This window comes from Entelurus aequoreus, linkage group LG11, assembly GCF_033978785.1.
Source record: "Entelurus aequoreus isolate RoL-2023_Sb linkage group LG11, RoL_Eaeq_v1.1, whole genome shotgun sequence".
NCBI classification, from domain to species: Eukaryota; Metazoa; Chordata; class Actinopteri; order Syngnathiformes; family Syngnathidae; genus Entelurus; species Entelurus aequoreus.
The window spans coordinates 35,634,977-35,658,948 of NC_084741.1; the positions used below are offsets into that span (position 1 = coordinate 35,634,977).

General features: G+C 40.5%; 1 protein-coding gene across 4 annotated transcripts in view; it reads left to right on the forward strand.

The window, feature by feature from the left end:
* hdac9b (histone deacetylase 9b) overlaps nt 1–22,642 on the forward strand; it is a 37,255-nt gene extending 14,613 nt beyond the window's left edge. For all 4 annotated transcript variants that reach the window (XM_062063090.1, XM_062063091.1, XM_062063092.1 and 1 more), the window contains 6 exons: nt 11,078–11,209; nt 13,358–13,473; nt 16,479–16,601; nt 16,992–17,169; nt 17,249–17,466; nt 22,176–22,642. In XM_062063090.1, coding sequence (XP_061919074.1) covers nt 11,078–11,209; nt 13,358–13,473; nt 16,479–16,601; nt 16,992–17,169; nt 17,249–17,466; nt 22,176–22,493 — 1,085 coding nt within the window. In that variant the 3' untranslated portion in view covers nt 22,494–22,642. The remainder of the gene's footprint in view (nt 1–11,077; nt 11,210–13,357; nt 13,474–16,478; nt 16,602–16,991; nt 17,170–17,248; nt 17,467–22,175) is intronic.
* Nucleotides 22,643–23,972: the final 1,330 nt, after the last annotated feature.

The following is a 23,972-nucleotide window of genomic DNA, read 5'->3' on the forward strand; positions in this document are numbered from 1 at the left end:
ACGATTGGGTGTAGTGTACGGCTGTGCTTGGGGGCTGTGGCTGCGGTGTCGAGAGCGGCAGGATGTGAGGCTGAAGAGATAGAGGCAGAGGTGTGCGGCGTGGTCAGGGGTTAAAAAAAGTGCCTGTTGGTGGGTATGTTGGTCACTGTTCGGGTGGGGGTGTCACTGATGTCATATTCATATATATATATATTTTTTCCTAATATTTTCGCATTCAACCTGTATGGTACAATCTACGGGTTGTGCGAAATAACTTTTGCACATAAAACACACGTGAGCCGAGTAAACCTACCAGTAACCAGCAGTTATCTGCACGACGGAATGAGCAACGGACAGTCACAAGTAAACAGCTAAATGAGAAACACAATTAAGTGCACATATATTAAGCGCTTACCTCAGAAAATGTACTATATTAGGCACAGCGCCACTACAGAAGATTAGCGCACAATACAGTATAAAGGAAATATTAGGAACAAACACTCTTAATGCACAACATAAGGATCATACTTATTTATATAACACACAGAGAACATTAAACTATTTTGTGCCCACCTCTTTTTTCCTTTCTGTGCAAGATCAATAAGCAGGGTGCACACTGCGCTGTGTGCAGGCCCTTATTTTTTTACATGAGGAGGCGTTCAAGCGCACTGCATAACTGCAAGTGTTATTTCTCTTTTTTACATTTATTAGTGACAAAAGGGGACAAGTCCACTGCAGCTTTTCAAAAAAGCAGTCCTAGTTGCTCCCCTGCACTTTTTAACGTCCAAAAATAATGAAATTGAATGGAGACAAGTCAAACAATAGTGCCAGGTGGAAAACACCACTCAGGTTAACCCTTGTCTCTTTTAGACTGCCCACAAGTTTATTGATTGACTTGCTGGGGCTGCCAACGTGACAACGATTGACAGCATGCAACAGCTGACCAATCAGCTGTCAAATGCGAGAAAAGCGTGGGTCAGCCTCCACACAGCAATATGAATCTGTAGCACTATGGCTTAAGTATCAGTCGTTTGTTGCAGCGGCGATGGTTTGATTCCATCCAGGACATACAAGGTAAACATTAAACTGGTTTACAAGACTGTTAATTTGTTATTTCATATAGGAAATAAATTATTGAGCAATTTGTACGTCCCCCACTTCTGAAATCTTTCATCACAATTAATAAAAATGTCAAACTGTGATTAATCGAATTAAAACATTTTATCATTTGACAGCACTCGTTTTTACTAACGATAGCTTGCTATAATTGCAAATTCGTATGACTACTTTAAGTGTCTACCAATAAATGAGAACATTAGAGCAGATTACTTCTCCCAAGGTATGAGCTTTAGAAAGTATTTTGACTGCACACAGGTTCCCACCAAAAGGCAAAAAGCTTAGGTTTGTTGGTTTAAAGCTTGAGGAGCCCTTTGGGGAAGGCTATATAAATAAGAGTAATTCCTGTCCCCTTTATTTCATGAGCTTCAAATGTTGGCCAAGCTAAAAACTCATAATTCAGCAATGAGCTCACCAAATTACATTTTGTTCTTTTCCCCTCCGTGTCTCTTTAATTACTCCCCTAAAGAGTCCTACTTGTCGAGTTGTTTCACTACAGGCCTGTCATGATGTATGCAGTTTAGATACCACGCAAAAGTGCAACTTTTAGGATCAAATCACTTTGCAGTAAGAATAAATAGCTTGTTGCAAGGCGATAAAGCACTATTTCACAACCCATCGTACCTTTTTAAGGCTTACTGCAAATGAGGATAAAAGGCAGTCTGCAGAAACATGAGAGCTCCGTGAGCCCGACTCTCACACTGATAAAACTACTTGTTGGCCCTTGGATTCCTGAATCTATATGTGGTCATTTCCTGCCCGGTCCTTCCTCCCCCACTTCCTGTCTGTCTTCATTAGAGCCCTCTGAGAGAACGTGGCACGCGAGGCCGGCACACAAAGGTAGTGTTGTTCCCAGGAACTCGCTGCCACTGATGGCTGATTGGCAGGTGTTACTGAGGTCAGCCTGGCAAAGGCGGGATGGACCTCTACAAGATTGTTGGTTTAAGAAAAGATAGCTCTTTCAAAACAAGGTGGAGATGACTCAAGTGCTCTTTAGGAGACACCCGACTGCGTCGTTCGGCCAAAGGGCAAAGGCTAATGTTTATTCTGGTCGTGGTTCATAATCAGATTTGTCGGTAATATATATTTTGTCACATATACTCCTTTCCAACAGTCTTGGTTCTCTTACAAATCCAGTAAACAGCTTCCCATTCCAAGTTTAACAGGAAACAGTGCTGCCAAATATTCCCTGAACGACACGTGACTATTTCTCTCAAGGCCACAATAGTGTTCAGGAAAAATATTGAAAATCATACATCACAATGGCACTCAGTAGATCACAGACCTCCACTAAAGCGAAACACTCCTTATTACGTTTACATTTAGTTTTAAAGACTGGTGTTTTATACATTGAAATGAAAAGAAGAAAAAAGTCCTGTGTCAAATCCTGCATGCGGACCAGAACTGCAGGAGTTCTTGCTTGGATCATGGTGCACCACTACACAAAGTTTCATGAAAACCAGTAGTAGAATTTTTTATACAAATCTGCAAAACCAAGCACTTATTTATGGCCTCCTTGGCAAAGGTAATAAATAATTACTACCTCCTTGCTGAAGGTAATAAATAAGAACGTAAGTGGGACTTCAAATTCACAACTTCACACTGAAAGCCAAAGAACCTTAATAAATTGATTTCTTAATAACGCTCTAACAGTAATATGTCTCCCTAGGGTCTGTTTATGAACATCAAACCTGAAAAAAATCTATCATCTCCCTCACTTGTTTTGCTCCACTTTTAAGAGAAGACGCGCTCAGCCGCTTTTGAAGTTACAGGTTTTCATGACGGCATCAATAGAAAAAAAACGTTCTAGCCAGTTTCCCGTGTATACGTCCAACTCTTCATGGAGGACATTTTTAATTTTTTATAGTCCGCTAAAGACTTGTATGGCTACACAATCTGTAGTGAAAGACACGATCGGTCCATGCATGCATAAAGATTTTGTCACTTCATTCCTCGCACATTTTACCACATAGCTTCTGCGATGACACTACCTGTAATATTTGGTTCTTTTATTCATTTTTGTGTACGACAAAAACATTACATAATAGGAAAAGAGAACAATAATATAAAAATGAACAATGGGGTGGTATTATTAGTCATTGATTGATTGAGACTTTTATTAGTAGGTTGCACAGTGAAGTACATATTCCGTACAATTGACCACTAAATGGTAACACCCGAATACGTTTTTCAACTTGTTTAAGTCGGGGTCCACTTAAATTGATTCATGATACAGATATATACTATCATATATACTATCATCATAATACAGTCATCACACAAGATAATCACATTGAATTATTTACATTATTTACAATCAGGGGTGTGGAGGGGGGGGGGGGGGTAGGATATGGACATCAAGTAGTGGACATAGAGAGAGAGAGAGAGAGATCAGAAGGCATAAGAAAAAGTATCTGCATTTGATTATTAGCAATCCGGGGAGGGTGTTAGTTTAGGGTTGTAGCTGCCTGGAGGTGAACTTTTATTGCGGTTTTGAAGGAGGATAGAGATGCCCTTTCTTTTATACCTGTTGGGAGCGCATTACACATTGATGTGGCATAGAAAGAGAATGAGTTAAGACCTTTGTTAGTTCGGAATCTGGGTTTAACGTGGTTAGTGGAGCTCCCCCTGGTGTTGTGGTTATGGCGGTCATTTACGTTAAGGAAGTAGTTTGGCATGTACTTCGGTATCAGGGAGGTGTAGCAGATTTTATAGACTAGGCTCAGTGCAAGTTGTTTAACTCTGTCCTCCACCTTGAGCCAGCCCACTTTAGAGAAGTGGGTAGGAGTAAGGTGGGATCTGGGGTGGAGGTCTAGCAGTAACCTGACTAGCTTGTTCTGTGATGTTTGGAGTTTAGATTTGAGGGTTTTGGAGGTGCTAGGGTACCAGGAGGTGCATGCGTAATCGAAAAAGGGTTGAACGAGAGTTCCCGCCAGAATCCTCAAGGTGCTTTTGTTGACCAGAGAGGAGATTCTGTAGAGAAATCTCGCTCGTTGGTTAACCTTTTTGATTACCTTGGTTGCCATTTTATCACAGGAAAGGTTAGCCTCTAGAATGGAACCTAGGTAGGTGACCTCATCTTTCCTGGTGATAACAATGTCACCCACTTTTATGGTGAAGTCATTGACTTTCTTGAGGTTGATGTGGGACCCAAACAGGATGGATTCTGTTTTACCCAAGTGTATGGATAGCTTGTTGTCAGCGAGCCTGGTGCAAGTTCTACAGCACTGAAAGACGCACATAAGCGCAATTCCAACGAGATTTTTCAAAAGAGACACTTCATTTAAATATTTATCAGTCACCTAACAAAAAGTAGATCATTTCTGCAATTGGCAGAAATGATGTATTTGATGTAAATAAAGTAGTCAAAAAGATTGTTCTCACTTTTGTACAGATCTGCATGATTTTGTATGTAATGTTTTACACTACACATTGTTATTGAAATAAAGTTTACTAAAAAAAAAATTGACAGTGTGCGCAAGCATAACTGCCGTAAAATAGGTTGACAGGAAGTGACGTAGTCTTGGAACACGCTTGGAATGATCTTGTCTTCAGGTACCGATGGTGTAGCGACAACATGGAAGCTGTAGCTAGCAAATAGGCTAACCTATATAGACGATTTACGATGTAAATTATATACATTCAGCCAACGACAGAACTTTTAATACTATCGCTATATCGCAACAATGCATTTCGATGACACATTCTAGCTGTGTCCTGCAAATTTGACAGGGACAATCGAACAAAGGTGTCCTCAACACATTGTAGCGTTCTGGCTAGCAGCCACGTCTAAGTCGGCAATCCCCGACTCCATTGCGGCAAATAAACTATATTTCTTACATGTACAGTTACCACTGGAGGACGAGGAATAGCTAAACATGCTACACTACAGATTTTAGGACAATATGCTAACTGCTAATTGCAAGCTGGAGCTCTTGAATGTAAACAAAGGTGGACGCGTCGATATAAACCTCCACAGTGACGATAGCAAGAATAGTATCAGTATATGGTCGATACTATGGTAGTAAAATAAACATTTTTGTTATCAAAAAATATGTTGCCGTTTTAGTTATTAGGAGGGCTTTGGGGCAAAAACCAAGATTATAAATCAGCTCTCATAATATGAAATTATTAAAATATTCGTCGCCATCCTATGTTTTTGTCTGATGATAATCGTGATTAAAATGTAATCATTTGATGATCTTGGAGTTAAAGAATCAGTATCGGCATTGGTATGACAAATACGGCCTCTGCAACTACTTGGTAACTACTTTGGTACCCAAATTTGTAGTATCGCCCAAAACTAATGTAAAATATCCAAACAACAGAAGAATAAATGCCTATTACTATTTAACATAAGTGTAGATGGAACCACAACAGAAAGTAACCATATATTAACAGTTAATTAACAAGTAGATAATAATAATATTGAGAAAAACAATACAACAATTCATCAGCAGCTAAATTAGGAGCCTTTGTAAACTGTTTTGAAATGGTTCTATTATCATATTATGACGTGGCTGCAATATATATCGCAATTTAGAGTTTTGGTCATATTGCCCATCATTATAATGTTGCTGTTAAAATGTGAAAGTAATGTTAGCACTGTAGCAAAATACTATAGCTATGCTAGTCTTTCTGTCCCACTCGTTAACGTTACATTGTTGTATGTTAAAGTTAAAGTACCAATGATTGTCACACACACACTAGGTGTGGTGAGATTATCCTCTGCATTTGGCCCATCACCCTCACTCCCTGGGAGGTGAGGGGAGCAGTGAGCAGCAGCGGTGGCCATGCCCAGTAGTAATTTTTGGTGATTTAACCCCCAATTCCAACCCTTGATGCTGAGTGCCGAGCAGGCAGGTAATGGGTCCCATTTTTATAGTCTTTGGTATGACTCGGCCGGGGTTTGAACTCACGACCTACCGATCTCAGGGCGGACACTCTATGATATATGGTATCTATGTCATGCGATATGTACGCACAGTAAGAGCAGAGTGAAGATGTATTTGTAAAAAGTGGAAAGTAGAGCTTTCTGGGGACAGGCGTGGTCAAACACACTTTATTAGCGTTCAAGCTACAAACACACAACAGCGTATTCCCAGTAGACATTATTAAAAGCACTTTTAAATTGTTTAAATTCCAGCATGTAGGCACAAACACATTTTCAATACACTATTAAAGGACATCTAAGATTGATTTAAACACCATAAAATGTTAGTGATAATAATATGGGCCTTCTAAAATGCATATTGCCATTGCTGGTACCCTGATGGCAGTGTTAGTTGGAACCAGGTATTACAAAACATGTCTCACAAGATATGCTGAGGTATCATTGCATGATGAGATTTGTTTATGTACTATTTGATTTATAACTATACCCCCCTTCCGCCCCCAAATGAGATAAAATTATTTCAAGCCTTCAACTTTAAAGGTTCCACTGCACTTTGCGGCTTCCCTCATTTCCTACTTGTAGCACTAAGCCCCAGGATGTTTTTTTCCTACCACGGAGACCGGTGAGAAAGTGTTCCTTCTCATGCTGCCGTCTGGCGTTCCCGTGGCGACCAATTGGGATACGTGGCTTGGTGGCAGCGGTGTGTATAAATAGAAAGCAATCAAGGCAGCGGGGCGTAAAGCAGATTCACAGGACTCCCAGCAGCCCTTTCCCTCTTTTCCATTCCTTTTTCTCCTGCCTCCCTTCTTCCTCATGCTTTCATTCATCCTCACGCCCACAGGATTAGAGGTCCGCGCCACGTATTAGGGATGAGGCTTTGGCTGCCTTCGACAAATGCCAGAAATAGCAGCATCTGGCCCACTGTGCCCCATCCACCCTCCAACACCACCCCCGCATCCATCCTCCCCTGCAGGCACGTCATGGCCCCGCTTCCCCATGTTCAGCAGCATGTTCTACACTTTGTGCACACAGAAAGTCTCTTCAAATATTGATTCACAACCTGAATAATTAAAACCGTCTGTCTATTGTGTAACAGGTTTACATAACCTCAATGCAGTAATATGCGTATTCATCTTCACCAGAGGTGGGCCAGTGTAATTGCAGCTACCTTCACGTAGATCAGTGATTCTCAAACTTGTTTCAAGACGTACCACCTCAGAAAACACTTGGCTCTCGAAGTGCCACCATAATGACCGAAATTAAAATACCGTAGTAGGCCTAAATATTCATTAGAAATAGTGTATTTTATATTGTTGGCCACTGTAACATTTCCCGGTATGCACAAACATCATCAACAATTACACTCCATATATTACTTATTTATTTATTTGAATTAGGACAATGCATGTTCATCAACATAGAGCGACAATGTAAATATGCCGGAGTTAGCACGATAGCTCATTTTCATCCGCTGTCCTAAGGCAGGTTAATACAGTAAACATTCAACAGGTTGTGATACAAAAGAATACATCCATCACAAGACATTACACATTTCAAGCATACCATAAGCACAGGCCATGGTCAAAGAAATAAAACAAACAACAAACAAAAAAAAACAAGTGAATAATCTAATTGTGCGTGCATGTCTGATTAGTTTTCAGTGCAGTTTTGAATGCTAAATAGAGCCTGTTCCATGACAGTATGCCTCTGATAGCCCCCCACCATTTCCCAAATTTAGTCCTGCGCCTTTGTACGTTGCAGTCCCCTCTGGTCACTGCTCTGGTGTTTACTTGACTGCTATTTTTTTAAATTATTAATACAATCTATCAAGGGCGGGGGATAGAGTTTATCTAAAACTCTAAAGATGAGGCAAACATCCATGAATATCTGATAAGTATCTAAATCCAAAATATTATACTTACTTAAAATGTTACAATAATGATACTTTAGAGGCTTTTTGTCTAGAATTTTTAGTGTTCTCTTGAAGAGAGACTTTAGTGGCCTCAGGATATTCTCTGAGGTATGGGACCAAGTTGTATAGCAGTAGTTTATGTGGCTGAATATCATGGCATGCATATATACCTCTGTAGTGAGAGAAGGTCTAATGTGTTTAAAATTGGACAGATTAAACTTAGTTATATGTTCAATTTTCCTAACATGCTGCTTGAAATTTAAGTTGGAATCAAACCCTACACCAAGATATTGAAATTGTTCCACCACATCTAATCTCTCACCATTGACTAGCACAGATGTTTGTTCACCATTCGCTGACTGCCAAGAGAAAAACAAACAGGCTGTTTTTTTAGTGTACATATTTACAGACTTCTTTGGCGTACCACTGAATGGAGCCCGTACCACAGCTTGAGAATCATTGATGTAGATATAGTTTAATTATAAGAAAGGAAAAGGAACTATAATGTAAATATTCATGTGTAAAGTAAACTGTCACCATATAATAACCTCTTAACTGTAGAGGCAATGTTTTAAGTAACAGGAAACATTATTACCTGGGTTTACTAGTATAACAACTAGAGGTGTAATGGAATGGCATATCCACAGTTTTGGGTATTTCATGACAATAATTTTTTTATTGCAAATAGAAACATATTTAATATATCATAAGATTTTCTGTGAAAATAAAGCCAATAACGATTTTTTTTGTGGTCCCCTTTATTTTGAAAAGCATCGAAATACATTCTGGTACCGGTACCAAAATATTGGCATCAGGACAACCCTACTTTCTACCAAGTGAGAGGCATGATTTATAATCCAGAGTTAACTTTTACCAACTCAGGGGCAAGTCACCCGGTGGTGGAGTGGGCTCTTAACTCATTATGCTCGCAATTTAAAAGGGGTCGTATTATGATTTTTTTTCACATTTAAAACATTTTCTTGTGGTCTGCAAAGCATGTGGTACTTCGGTTTTCAAACCTCTTTCTGATTTTCTCTTCAGAATGCAGAATTTTGTCGGCGGTCTTATTGATGCAGCAGCTCAGCATGTCAATAGTTTCATAAGCTAGATACCTCTCAGCAAACACTGCGCCATTAAAAAAAGTTTCTCTGTGTTAGCAGCAGCGCTTATAATAACAATATCCCTAATGCTTGGTTAATATTCAGGTCACAAGATATGAATGGGGTATTGTTGGAAGTTTTTTTAGAGGGCTTTAAGGGCGCAATAGACGCCTCCTAATTCTAGGACTCATGCCACCTAGTACTTGCCGTATTTTGTGAATTAGAATGCATAAAAAAATAATCAATCAATCAATAAAAATGTACTTATATAGCCCTACATCACGAGTGCCTCAAAGGGCTGCACAAGCCACAACGACATCCTCGGCTCAGATCTCACATCAGGGCAAGAAAAAACTCAACCCAATGGGATGACAGTGAGAAGCCTTGGAGGGGACCAAAGATGTGGGGACCACCCCTGGGCGACCGGTGCAATGGACGTCGAGTGGATCTCGCATAATATTGTGAGAGTCCAGTCCATAGTGGATCGAACATAATAGTGTGAGAAAAACATTTGTGTTCTTGTCTTACATAAGTTAAAAAGTACCATCGATAGTCACACACACAGTAGGTGTGGTGAAATTATCCTCTGCATTTGACCCATCACCCTTGATCACCCCTGGGAGGTGAGAGGAGCAGTGAGCAACAGCAGTGGCCGCACCCAGGAATCAATTTGGTGATTTAACCCCCAATTCCAACCCTTGATGCTGAGTGTCAAGCAGGGAGATATTGGGTCCCATTTTTATAGTCTTTGGTATGACTCGGCCAAGTCATACCAAATATCATATCATATCATTCACAATTCAACTTAGATTGTGAATGATAGGCATAATTCCAAAAAAAGTGAAGTTTCCCTTTAAGTATCATGCTGCTGCAAGTAGTAAAACATTTTAAGCACTGTTATATATTAAAATAATGAAAACAACATCTTTTATGCAGGACGACGGTTCAAAATCAGAAGTTTTGTGCATTTTTCCCCCAAAATGTTGGTGAAATTTCAAATTGCTGTGATTTTAGGAGCATTTATAAGAGATGGATCTTCTCGCTGTCCTTTACTTAATCTTTAGTTTTTCCAGCTTTTAGCTGCAGGGTTAACCAGTTAGTGGACAAGCATGTTCTTTATACATGTCTTTGACCTCACTAACCTGTAACCTGCTCAGTGGCCTTGTGGTTAGAGTGTCCGCCCTGAGATCGGTAGGTCGTTAGTTCAAACCCCGGCGGAGTCATACCAAAGACTATAAAAATGGGACCCATTACCTCCCTGCTTGGCACTCGGCATCAAGGGTTGGAATTGGGGGTAAATCAACAAAATGATTCCCGGGCGTGGCCACCGCTGCTGCTCACTGCTCGCCCCACCTCCCAGGGAGTGAAAATGGGTATGGGTCAAATGCAATGGTTAATTTCACCACACATAGTGTGTGTGACAATCATTGGTACTTTAACTTTTTAACTAAATCCTCCGTCATTGACTTTTTACAATTTTGACAAATGTTTTTAAAATCATTGATTATCGCAGATTAAAAGTAAAAAAAAAAACAGGCTGTTAAGGTGAAAATATTAGCCTTTCTATCAAATGTGATTGATTGTGTCTGGATCAGGTTAAGAACTGAGCAGCGTGTTCAATGTGTTGGTATTTCTGTTTTGCATTAGGAAGAGTGCGCGTGTGGTGTGGGGGGGATTGCTTGAAACATCTGCCGTGTTTTTGTGTTATTTTAACTGTTGCTACTGTATCACACTGTGGTCACCACCGCGGCAGGTAGCGGAGAATTTCACTTACGGCCCCCGAGTGTTGCTGGGGCTAATTTAGTCCAGATGAGGTGGAAATAGGCCCGACCCTGACTCATTTAATTGATCAAAAAGCTGCTTTGACTTATGCTGGGAAGCCGAATTGTAGAAGTGTGATAACATGTCGTATTTTTCTAAGCTGATTGGCACGCTCTTCTTTTTATGATGCTCCTGTTTGCTTTTACAAGCTGGCTAGAAAAGAACACAGCCTGACTCACTAACCCAATCAGATCATTTTTCATCCTGAGAGAATGAGGCGAAACTAACAGAAAGGTCTGCTCCCTATTTTTTTAGCCTCTGAGCCCAACCTGAAGGTGCGGTCCAGACTGAAGCAGAAAGTCGCCGAGAGGAGGAGCAGTCCCATGCTCAAAAGGAGAGACGGCAACCTCATGACGCCTTACAAGAAGAGGGCGCTGGAGCTCATGGGTACGCGGGAACATGTTGAAACACACACTATCAACCAGCAGGGTTGCCAAACGTCCCTTGAAAAACGGAATCATCACATGATGTATTTAGAAACTAAAGTATGCGTCCTGTATTGTGGGAATAAAAAATAGTTGCTCTGTGAAATTTTATGGAAAACTTCACTCTAGTGGGGTAGTTATTTTACTGTGTGGATTTTATTTAGCACTAAAACATATATATTGCATTTTTTCCCCTCCATTTATTTTTGAATTGCTTATGTCTAATTATAGTCAGTTTCGGGTCAAATAGTATAACAATTGTTTCATAAAAAATAAATCACTGTTCCGGGAGGTGTGAAGACAATCAAGTTGGACGACCCTGCCAACACGATTTTATTTGTTTTTCTGGGTGTTGGCAACCCTTTTAATTGGCCTCAACATTAGGCACATCCAACACAAGAGCTGCGTCAAAGTTTGTGCCATTGCGAAAATACTAAAACTCAGCTTACATTGAACCCGGTATTTATTTACTTAACAATATACTGATATGTGTGTTCTTTATTATCATATTGATATATATTTTTGTTCAATTCAATTCAGGAAATGTATTTATCCGTTAAAGACTTCAGGTACAAAGCAGTGTTAGTTTGCGAGGCATAAAAAGGCACAATAACTAACATAAATTACGCACATACACACAAACATTAGGCAAGAAAGCGCCAATATCATACAATAATAGACTTAGAATTAGACTTAAAATTAGACTTCCTTTTTATTGTCATTCAAATTTGAACTTTACAGCACAGATAAGAACAAAATTTCGTTACATATGCTCATGGTAGTGCAGGATAAAAAAGCAATAAGGTGCATGTATAAATAAATAAATATATATAAATAATATATAAATATATATATAAAATAAATAAATATATATAAATATATATACATAAATAAATAGATTACTGTACAGATAAATATATTGCACTTTTTCACATGCGTCAATAATACATATACAATATGAATCTGTTATCTCATTAAGCTACATGAAAGGGTCAAAAACAAAGAAACTGCCGTCAGTATGATCTGTAAACACAATAATAAACACAAAAAGCTAGTGTTAATGAATAGTGAATGTGAATGTGCGTCAATAGAACACTATCTGGCTAAAGGTATTTGTTCTTTCAATTTTCACAAAAAAAATATACAGCATGCAATTGCATTTCTTCTAAACTTTTATCTTATCTGATCACGCAACAAGATATTCCAACACATTGTTGGGTTATCAAAAATGAATACTCAAATATCTGCTTGTCACCCTGACATATGATTTCAAAGCTAATAAAAAAATATGATAATCAAATCACACAATTTCCAATGCAAATTGTGTAACAAAATTACGTACTGTATATTCATGTACAGTAGCACCTCACCTTACGATCGGTTCTGTGACGTAGCTCTAAGACTCAAAACACTTATATCTCAAAAAAGCACCGCTTTAACATGTAACGTCCCTTTTAAAAAGAAAAAACAACTTTTCGATAATATTGTATAAAAAGATACAATAGTTTGTGCTACTAAAAACTACAGTAGTTTTATGAAGTAATGTAATAATAATGTTTAGCATTTGCTTTGGAGAGTGGACTTTTACGGTACCTCATTCAAGCTGCTTCTCCAGCTAACACACCATTAGCTGCTTTTCCATATTTTCATGGATCTGTCATTTAGATATCATTTTAACATTCTTGGCTGGCATTAGACTCATTCTGCTTGAGTATGTTGCAGACTGGCAGTGATTCGCTTGAATTTCTTCGGCAAGTAGTTTTAAAATGACTTTGTTCTTTAATTGAATTGTTCTTCAAAACTCACTTTCTTCCTTCCCATGCTTGGAATAACAAAGTTATGTCCATTTCTAGCATCTATAAGCTAATGCTGCCAAGTGAGAGCAGATGTTTTGGGCGGATCTTACAGGGTTCACTGGGACATTTGCTTAACAACTAATGCTGTTTGTAACTCAAATCTCGATGTGGCCCTCAATAACACACAAAATGTGCTCGCTGTTTTGACGTTGCAAAAATCTTCGGTTGTAGTTTGATCTCACGTAAAATATCCCATGTCTTTGTGTCAACTGTATGTGACTGGGAGTACTTACTAACTCCTTGATGTTCTGTAGATTCTACGCCCACAAACAGTGCCCCTGGCTCGGGCCCCAGCTCCCCCATAGGGGCCTCCAGTGCCTTGGGGGCTGAAAACGGACCTTCCTCTTTGCCTACCACCACAAAAACTGAGGTACGTCAGCCAAATGAAGCATACAGTGTATTTTGCATGTATTTTGTGTGAAAGTACAACAATCTTAGTTAGCCTTCTGCTCGCAGCTATAAAAACAGCCATTTGCCCTCCGTCTGTTCCCCTCTAGTGAAAATGACTACCCGCGCTGACATTAAAGAGGCACAGCTTGACCCATATGTCCGACTGTGCCGGGTTTACTTGTGTTAAAACAACACATTTTGCAGGAAACGTGAGTGTTTAAGTGCAAACAACAGCTAGAATCCTGCTCATTTTTATCGCTTGCGTTATTCCTCCAGATGTTCTGCACAATTATGCTTTCAAAAAAAGTTTGGCTCTGAGCTTCGCTGTTGGCTTGTCATTGTATTTCTGTCATTGGCTTGGCTCCGTGCCTCCTCCGAGGCATTTCCCAACAGAGTTAAGGCTGAGTTATGGACCATGGCTCCCCTTGGACCCGGCTCACAAAGAAGACCATTATAGCGGGTGGCAGATATGACACATCTCTTTGCAATCCTAACCAAGCAGCTGTGTTTTCCCAACGCATGGCTGTTTACTCTTGTGGGGACTTCCAGTGACAGAGAAGGCAGAGCCAGTCTGACATCAGGCTAAGGGTTAGGGCTCCGGGAGACAAACTGACTGCGGCGTTTAATTGATATCCCAGGCACTGGTAGCCAAGAAGACACCCACATACAAGCAATGTAAACACACAGGTTTGCTATTGTTCCTTTGCAAGCAGAGGCTCTGGGGAAAGTCGATGGTGGCATGCAGTGCTGCCTGTAGACCTCATGCCTGCTGCAAAAGCAACTCGTGTTTATGCATCGTTACATTAGGTATCCTTTTTCAGAGGGAACGGGTCCCTCGGGTCAAATATGGGCCGGATATCCACGTTCAGGTCACCAAGTACTGGTAGGGGTCGCAAGGATAAACAAGGCTGTTCCAAAACCACATGCTGGTCCCCTTCTCTGCTGGGTACAGGAAGTGTGCCCCAGTGGTGATGTCCTCCTAGAGAGGCGGCCTGAGGGCGGGGACCAACAAGTATCCAGTCCTCAGAGACTGGTGACGGACTTTTAGACCTCTGTAAGCAACCAAGCAAACCAACAGTTGTGAGTTACTGTATGTCCCATATTATAGTATCATTCAACAATGTGGTCCTTCAATTTGGTTCTCGCCCTAATGCCAAAATTTAGACAATTATTATTATTGTTTTGTCCTGTCCAGCTTCTCAGGCAAATCATATAGTTGATGTAGATGCCCCTATCGGCTGTTCAGATTTACTTTACAAAAGAGAAGTGTAGGATACTTCTCTTGTTGCCTCATTTCTATTTGACTTTATTAAATGTATTTATATTATCATTTGGTGCAGCCGGGCCAGAGAAGGAGGGGATAGAAAGAGAAAAAAAGGATGACAGAGGGGGAAATTGCGAGGACAAGAGGAGGATAAGACATAGAGTCAACAACAACAGCAAACACAACAATAACAAAAACAACAAATACGATATGTACAAATATGATGGTAAAAGTGATAGCAAAGAAGCAGTGAGTGAAATAAATAATAATACAGAAATTACAAATTTAAATTTAGACAATTCAAAAGTGCTCTTAGTAAGCCCATCAGGGAACATGCAGTTTTGTGTGTCTGTAGCATTCATGCTAATGAGCTGTGTTTATTCACACCTGTCTCCAACAGAGTACGTGTCTCCAGGAAGCACTATTGTCCACTTTTTACATACTGTATACTATGCACTTGAATAGATGCCATGTAGGGATGTAGCTATCGATTATTTTGGTTATCGAGTAATCTATCGACTCATTTGATTGATTAATAGAATAAAACACCCTTCGTAGCCTTAATGCGGTTTTTAGGGAAAATAGTTAAGATAAAATATGTTTTATGACCTTCATTCTTTTGTCTTATAAATGCACATAACATTGAAATTGCACTTTTACCATGGGAACATCACTGTTTGTATTAAAACGTAAAAAAAGAAAGAAACCTGTGTAGCCTAAAACCAGGTAATAAATGATAAATAAAGAACCAAACTAAACAAAAAGACTCTCTTATAAAGTATGATACATTGAGTGTCAATATTTTCAACAATTTATCATATACACATTGGAAAAGGTATTCATTGGAGGAGTGGTCTTTTATTTTTTTGACAAACAACTGGTTAGCCTTAACACACAAACGGTAGATGCTAACATGTCCTCACATGCCCCTAAGTGTTTGAATACAATATTTGTTATTCATGTCAAACATATATGATGGCGTTAGCTGCCGAAATAAACGTTTACCTTATTTCTGTTTGTTTGCTGTTCTTGAATATGCAGGATGTTTTCTGGTAATGTTGTATCATTGCTGAAGTGCTATTGTGAAATGACAACTCCGTTTGACAGTGTAAACATTTCACCACAACGTGGTAACCTTTGACAGAGTCTTTCATCTTTTTGGGCCCTTTGCTCTCTTTCTCTGCCAACTCTCTTGGCACTCTGCCGTTACCGCTACACATACACACAGGCCACATCACCTGCAGCGTGACCTACATCACCATAGGTTCATCGCTGTCATACATGCTGTATTGAGGCGGTCTGGATTTGATAAATATCTAATAATTAAACTCAATAAACTAACCATCGAAGCAACAAAATACAAATCAAAGCCTTTTTCTAATCAAATTAATCAATAAAATGTTGCAGCCCTAATGCCATATATCAAATACAACAATGTAACGTTAAACAGTGAGACAAGAGGACACAAATGTTAGCAACATTAGCATAGCTATGTGAGCTACAATGCTAAGATTACATTACATTTTAACAGCCACATCATTCTAGGCTAGCTTATTCACTGAAGAAAAACACATTTATTAAACCCATAGCCCCCATGTCTCTTGCTGACGGATAGTTGGCAAATATTCTGTCTTTATTTTAAGATGTGTAGCAAAGCCTGCATTATTTGATATCTGTCTCACACTAATGTTTCTCTCTTTTGTTTCTCTTGTGTCAAATAGCGATGGCCTTCACAGCCAAGATTATTCCGGCCCGAGAACTCAATGTCCGTCTTGAGTTTGTACACATCTCCGTCCCTACCCAACATTTCCTTGGGGCTTTCCGCCGCATCTTCTCCGCTGAATGTAAGTATCTTTCCATAATCAAATGAAAGAGTTGGGCATTTTGAAAATCTGCCATCAGTGGCTGTCTGCAACCTCCATATAACCACAGGTCACTGACCCCTGTGACCCCCAACGATTTTATCACCCATTAGATAAATATTGTCGTGCAGTGTCTGGTGTCAAGCGTGCCCTTATCTTCCACTCTTACCTCATTTATCACCACTTAAAAAAAACCAAAACATCCAAGTCCACTCAAGTACAACCCTTGATAACCTGCCACTTGATTTATCATCATTCACTTCAGACACATTCCAAGGCGGTCTGCTCATCAACAGCAATGCCTTCTAACATTAATAGGCTGCTGTTTTCATTTTCCTGAGCTTGGTTTGTTTTGTTGTCCTTTCTTCTCAGGCGGCAATGGGCTTGAAGGACAGATCAGCAGAAATAAAACATGGACTTCCGGGACATCTCCTGGGTCCCGTTCCCCTTCACGCAGGTCTTGAGTCCAAAGTGAGCCCCAGTCACCAGGCTCTGCTGCAACACCTCTTGCAGAAGGAGCAGATGAGGCAGCAGAAGATGCTCGCCACTGGTATGACAAACAATATATCCCACTTTGAACTACATTTAAAAAGAAAACTATGATTCATGTTTGTCTTATTATCCCCAAGGACCGCCAGGCCACGTGTCATCCCACCCTCCGTCCCCTTTGGCCATGAAGGATCGCCCTCCCAGCAGCCGCCCCAAACTACCCAAACATCGGCCCTTGAACAGGACCCAGTCTGCGCCCCTCCCCCAGAACGCGCTGGCCCAACTAGTCATCCAGCAGCAACACCAGCACTTCCTGGAGAAACAGAAACAGTACCAGCAGCAGATCCACATGAATAAGGTATGTCAATATTTTCATCACAAGTTGTGTTGCTTTTTGCAACATTTCATTGCTTTTCTTCCTGACGCAGCTTGACACGGCCGTGTATTAACCTTTTCTATTTGCAAAAGCATACTAGTTTTTTGGCATGTTCAGGCAGGGTTCATCCTGTGCTGAGATGATACAACCACTACTAGTTGCACATAGATATGGGTGATACGGCTTAAAATCTGGGTTAACCCCATACATATTGCAGCCCCATGTGATAACAATATATATCACGTTATATTTGGTATGTAAATAACAATACAATTATTTTAGAACGGATTACAAAAGCTCCTAATTGGGTTGATGACATATGCAATAACATATTGCGTCATTTCTGGTTGTAATGTGTTCTCAAACGTATTAATAAACTTTAATATCTGGTTGCTTCTGTTAAAATGTAATAAGCACTTAATCTTCTGTTGTTTGATATTTATTTTTTAATAATATTTTTTTTTATTCAATCAATCAATTTATTTTTTGAATGTATTTTATTAATAATATTATTTAATTTAATTTAATGTTTTTGTTTAGTTTTTTTGGATACAGTAGTGGGGCAGTAGGGACGGCGTGGCGAAGTTGGTAGAGTGGCTATGCCAGCAATCGGAGTGTTGCTGGTTACTGGGGTTCAATTCCCACCTTCTACCTTCCTAGTCACGTCCGTTGTGTCCTTGGGCAAGACACTTCACCCTTTGCCTCTGATGGCTGCTGGTTAGCGCCTTGCATGGCAGCTCCCGCCATCAGTGTGTGAATGGGTGAATGTGGAAATACTGTCAAAGCGCTTTGAGTACCTTGAAAGTAGAAAAGCGCTATACAAGTATAACCCATTTATCATTATTGATCACACCAATGCTGACATCGATATTTCAAATTTTCAAGGTCATTGAAGGATTACATTTTGGTCATAATTATAATCACACAAAAACACAGGATGGCGGTGCAACAATATCACTTAAATATTTATATTATTTCTTAGTCTTTTAGATTTAAATCCCCAGATTTCTGCCCTTAAAATCCTCCTGTGACCAGGGACTTGTTCTTGATTTTGTAAACAATAACAAAAACAACAAAAGACTGCGAAAAGAGTTGATTTGAGATACAAGTGTTTTGAGTTAAGAGCTATGTCACAAAGCTAATTAAGCCCATAAGTTGAGGTTGTACTGTACAGTGCTCATGTGGGCTCAAATATCATTTCAAAAGTTCCTTAAAAAAACATTTAACCGCATACATTTAATTTCACCCTGATACATTTAATTTCACCCTCATGCAAAAGCATCTGATTGCTGAAGTTTACAGTCTGTTCTTCCCTGCTGTCATTTCTGCATCTGCCAGACTTAAAAAAAGGGGAAGAAAGGCTTCCTCTGCACTAATTCTGTTATCATAGCTTAAGGCGTCAGTGCTGTTCACATGCTAACGCTGTGAAATTCAATTCAGCTCAGTTCAAACACAGGAGGAGGAAAAAAAAATAGCGCCCAGAATACATTTTGTTCCTTTACGGCAATATTTGTGTTTCTGAAAGCCGGCCGAGGTCACCTGGCCAGACACAGAGAGTAATTATTCTGGTGAGTACGCGTGTGTGAGGTGGATGACACAGTCAAAGGCAGTATTGTGTAAGCGCACACATTGATGTGTCAGGGTAGGTTCTTTAAAAAGTCTAAAATCCAATTATTTGAATTTAAGGCGTTAAAACATCCTCAACTTTATCAAAATCTCTTCGGAAGTCTTGAATACTACTAGGAAGGTCTTACAATTATATGAACGTTATGTTACGGTATGTTACAGCTTAGCTTAGATAGCAGCTTGTATTACAAAAGCCCACAGCAAAGCTGAGTTATTTGTGTAAAATGGGTAAATTCAACCATCTGAGACTTTAGGACAAACAAGGTAATGCATGGTTGAAGACAATGGATGGCAGGGTGGCGTTTGTTAAAGGGACCTACGATGATTTTAATCTACATTTTAAAACACTTCCTTGTGGTTTAGATCATTTTTTTAAATCATAGGGCTGAGGTAGGGCTGCAACTAACAACTAATTTGATAATCGAGTAATCTGTCGATTATTACTTCGATTAATCGATTACTAATCGGATAAAAGAGACAAACTACATTTCTATACTTTCCGGGATTTTATTGAAAAAAAAACAGCATACTGGCACCATGCTTATTTTGATTATTGTTTCTCAGCTGTTTGTAAATGTTGCAGTTTATAAATAAAGGTTTATTAAAAAAAAAAGAAAAAAAAAAAGGAGCCTCTGCGCATGCGTATAGCATAGATCCAACAAATCGATGACTAAATTAATCGCCAACTATTTTTATAATCGATTTTTATCGATTTAATCGAGTAGTTGTTGCAGCCCTAGGCCGAGGCCCAATGTTGGGCCACAAGCGCTGTGGTCCGTATGGGCTGCAGTTGTATTACACTTTTCCACCACTTGTGGCAGTAATGACAATCGCAAACAAACAGGAAAAGTCTGGAGCTAAAGTCATAGAGAAGTAAAAAAATGATGACCAAATTGATCAAGCTGTATTATTATTATATACATTTGCACTTTAATTTTACTGACAGTTTACTTAAGAAATATGTATATTATTATGATTGTTTAATTTAGTTTAGAATCTATTCATTTTAGCACTGCATAATTGTATGTCAATTTATTTTTCATCAGTTTTTATGAGTCCCTTCTTTTGCAGTATATTCGATTAGTGTTTATTTTCGTAATCAGCCTGACCTAAGCCTTGATAATAATGTTTGTAATGAACACATGCTTTTATATTATTTGACAAGGTTTAGCCTGTTATACTGTAAGTAGGTTAGATATAATTGTTGAATACGATTAAAATGAAAAGTATGATTATTAATTCAGAGTTAGTATTTTAGTGGGCCCCGGGCCCCTCCGTAGTGGCAAAAGTTAGGCCCCAAATTCAGCAAGCTTAAGAACCCCTGATCTACTCAGTGGCCCAGTGGTTAGAGTGTCCGCCCTGAGATCGGTAGGTTGTGAGTTCAAACCCCGGCCGAGTCATACCAAAGACTACAAAAAATGGGACCCATTACCTCCCTGCTTGGCACTCAGCATCAAGGGTTGGTATTGGGGTTTAAATCACCAAAAATTATTCCCGGGCGCGGCACCACTGCTGCCCACTGCTCCCCTCACCTCCCAGGGGGTGATCAAGGGGATGGGTCAAATGCAGAGGACAAATTTCACCACACCTAGTGTGTGTGTGACAATCATTGGTACTTTAACTTTAACTTATCTAGATAAGATTTAATGGATATGCTTTGTTGCAAATTTTGCTCCACAGTCACACTTACAACCTGTTTTTTGAGTAAGATGTTTGATTCTGGAGGCGCTTCCAGATTGTAAATGAAACCATAAATACATATGCGACCCCCATGTGACAGAAAACACAAAAACATGATCCGGACCACGAATCATGACAGTACTGTCACGTGGGGGTCGCATATTTATGCGGGACCATTCCTCCAATGCAACACAGTATACAACAACACAGAAAACAAACAAAAGAAAAGCGTGCCGAACGCACGGGAAGCTAAGGCTAACACTTAGCACAGGAGTCTGGAACATGAAATACAAAAACGTGACTGTTGCTTACCGCAAACAAGGAGGACAGGACGAGTGAACAGAAAGGCAGGCTTAAATAGTGTCAGTGATGGCAAACAGGTGCGCGTCGGGAACACAAGCGGCAGGTGAAAATAATAAGTAACCATGGTGACGAAACAAACTCACAGGTGCACAAGAAATAACAAAAGGAGTCCAAAACTAACAGAAAACACAAAAACATGATCCGCACCACGAATCATGACAACATGACAATCAACAATGTCCCCACAAAGGACAGCGACAACTTCAATAGTCTTGACTGCTAAAAACAAAATCAGGTGCGGGGAATAGCGCTCAAAGGAAGACATGAAACTGCTACAGGAAAATACCAACAAAACAGGAAAAGCCACCAAAATAGGAAGACGCAGGAAGACGCCAAAAAACTCCAAATAAGTCACGGCGTGATGTGACAGCACTCTGAGACAAGAGCTATAGTCATGCATGGTTGGTTATGGTTTGAATTAATATCCAACACTTGCGAGAACAACTTTTTATTGTCAATATCGGCTGCTGAGTTGCATTTTTTTGTTTTCTGCTGGTGGTGTGCCTCGAAATGTTTTTTCAATGAAAAAAATGTGCTTTGGCTCAAAAAAGGTTGAAAAACACTGCTGTATGACACAGAAATGAAAGAAAAACAGATCATATCTGATTACATGCCACTCACAAATGGATGTGAAAAGAAGTTTGTCCCGTGAGCAAGTGGCGCTCTGATCCAGCGACCCAATCAGATCAGGAGAAAAGCCACTTAAAGGGGAGGTTATAAATGGCCACTAATCAGGGATGAGCCCTGAGTGTTTACAGCGAGGGATCAGTGAAACATTGCCCTAATTAATTTCCCAGAGGAGCTCATCCTCCTGTGCCTGCAACAGTAGGGGGCAGCGCTGGAAATTCACAAGCGATCTGGGATTTGGAAAAAGTCTGTAGCGTGTTTACGAAGGGGTTGTTTATAAAAACCCTACTTACTGTCCGTAGTTGTAGTTGGGCTCTTTAGAGCCCTCTACTGGTCAGCAGCGGTACTGCACATTCTTCTTCTTCCCTCTAAAAGTAAGTCAATGTGTTCCACAGCTGCTGTCCAAGTCCATCGAGCAGTTACGTCAGCCCAGCGCACACCTGCAGGAGTCTGAGGAGGAGCAGGAGGAGCGCATGCAGGAGGACAGGCTGCCCCCCGGAGGAGTCATCCGGAAGCACACGCTCAGCAGCAGCGGCAGCAGCAGCGGCGGCTCCAGCGTGGAGCTCCCCGACGCCCACTACGGGGTCATCAAGGTCAAGGAGGAGCCGGCGGACAGCGAGGACGAGGCGCTGGCCAATCAGAGCTTAGTGGCCGAGAGGAGCGCCTATCTTCACCAGGTCAAAGGGAGACTGGTGATAAGAGCCATGATCTGAGGAGGACGGGGAGGAGGTCACACACTCCGACATTCGCAGATAAACACCTCACACACACACACACACACACACACACACGCACACACACACACACACACACACACACACACACACACACACACACACACACACACACACACACATTGCACTGTACGACAAATAATCCCTTTGAGACTCCCGTGCCGTCTGCCCAACGCTACATTTTGATGTAAATATTACCAAGAGCTGCTTGTGGTTGTTTGAGCGTACATATATTGTGTAAGCATAGCGCGCCTCTAGAGCAGTGTTTTTCAACCACCGTGCCGCGGCCCACTTGTGTGCCGTGAGATACAGTCTGGTGTGCCGTGGGAGATTATGTAATTTCACCTATTTGGGTTAAAAATATTTTTTTCCGAACCAGTAATTATAATCCGCAAATAATATGTGCCGTTATTGAGTGTCGGTGCTGTCTAGAGCCCGGCAACGTAACCGTGTAATGCTCTACCATATCAGTAGGTGGCAGCTAATAGTTAATTGCTTTGTAGATGTCGGGAACACGTTGTGTGAGACGACGAGGGTTTGCCGTCGTATCTAATGCTTAATTCAAAAATAAACAAAAAGGTGAGTGCCCCTAAGAAAAGGCATTGAAGCTTAGGGAAGGCTAAGCAGAACGAAACTAAAACTGAACTGGCTACAAAGTAAACAAAAACGGAATGCTGGACGACAGCAAAGACTTACTGTGGAGCAAAGACGGCGTCCACAAAGTACATCCGTTCGTGACATGACAATCAAATATGTCTCCACAAAGAAGGATAGCAACAACATAAACAGTCTTGATTGCTCAAACAAAGCAGATGCAGAGAATAGCACTCAAAGGAAGACATGAAACTGCTACAGGAAAACACCAACAAAACAGGAAAAGCCACCAAAATAGGAGCGCAAGACAAGAACTAAAACACTACACACAGGAAAACAGTAAACAACTCCAAATAAGTCACAACGTGATGTGACAGGTCGTGACAGTACACCTACTTTGAGACAAGAGCTATATTGATGCATGCTTGGTTATGGTTTAAAGTCATACCCAACACTTGCGACAACGACTTTTTACTGTCAATATCGCTACGGAGTTTAATTTTTTCAAATGTTTTCTGCTGTTTGTGTGCCTCCGGATTTTTCCAACGCAAAAAAATGTGCCTCGGCCCAAAAAAGTTTGAAAAACACTGCTCTAGAGGACGGGGTTAGCAGGTGTACGGCGTGGACGAGCCAGCGTGTGCAACCTTTGTGCACACTTCCACTCATCTTTACGGTGTGCTGCTCCAGGGGAAAAAAAATGTTACGGGGCGAACACGTGTCTTAGCCAGAATGTACAAAGTAAACCCTGACAGAAGATGTTGCCATTGGAGGACACGCCGATGCCGGGATTGCGGTCCAAACTGGGACGCACATGCATCACCCAACACTTCCTCATCTGGGCGCCTGCCTCTTGGAGAGCTCTCC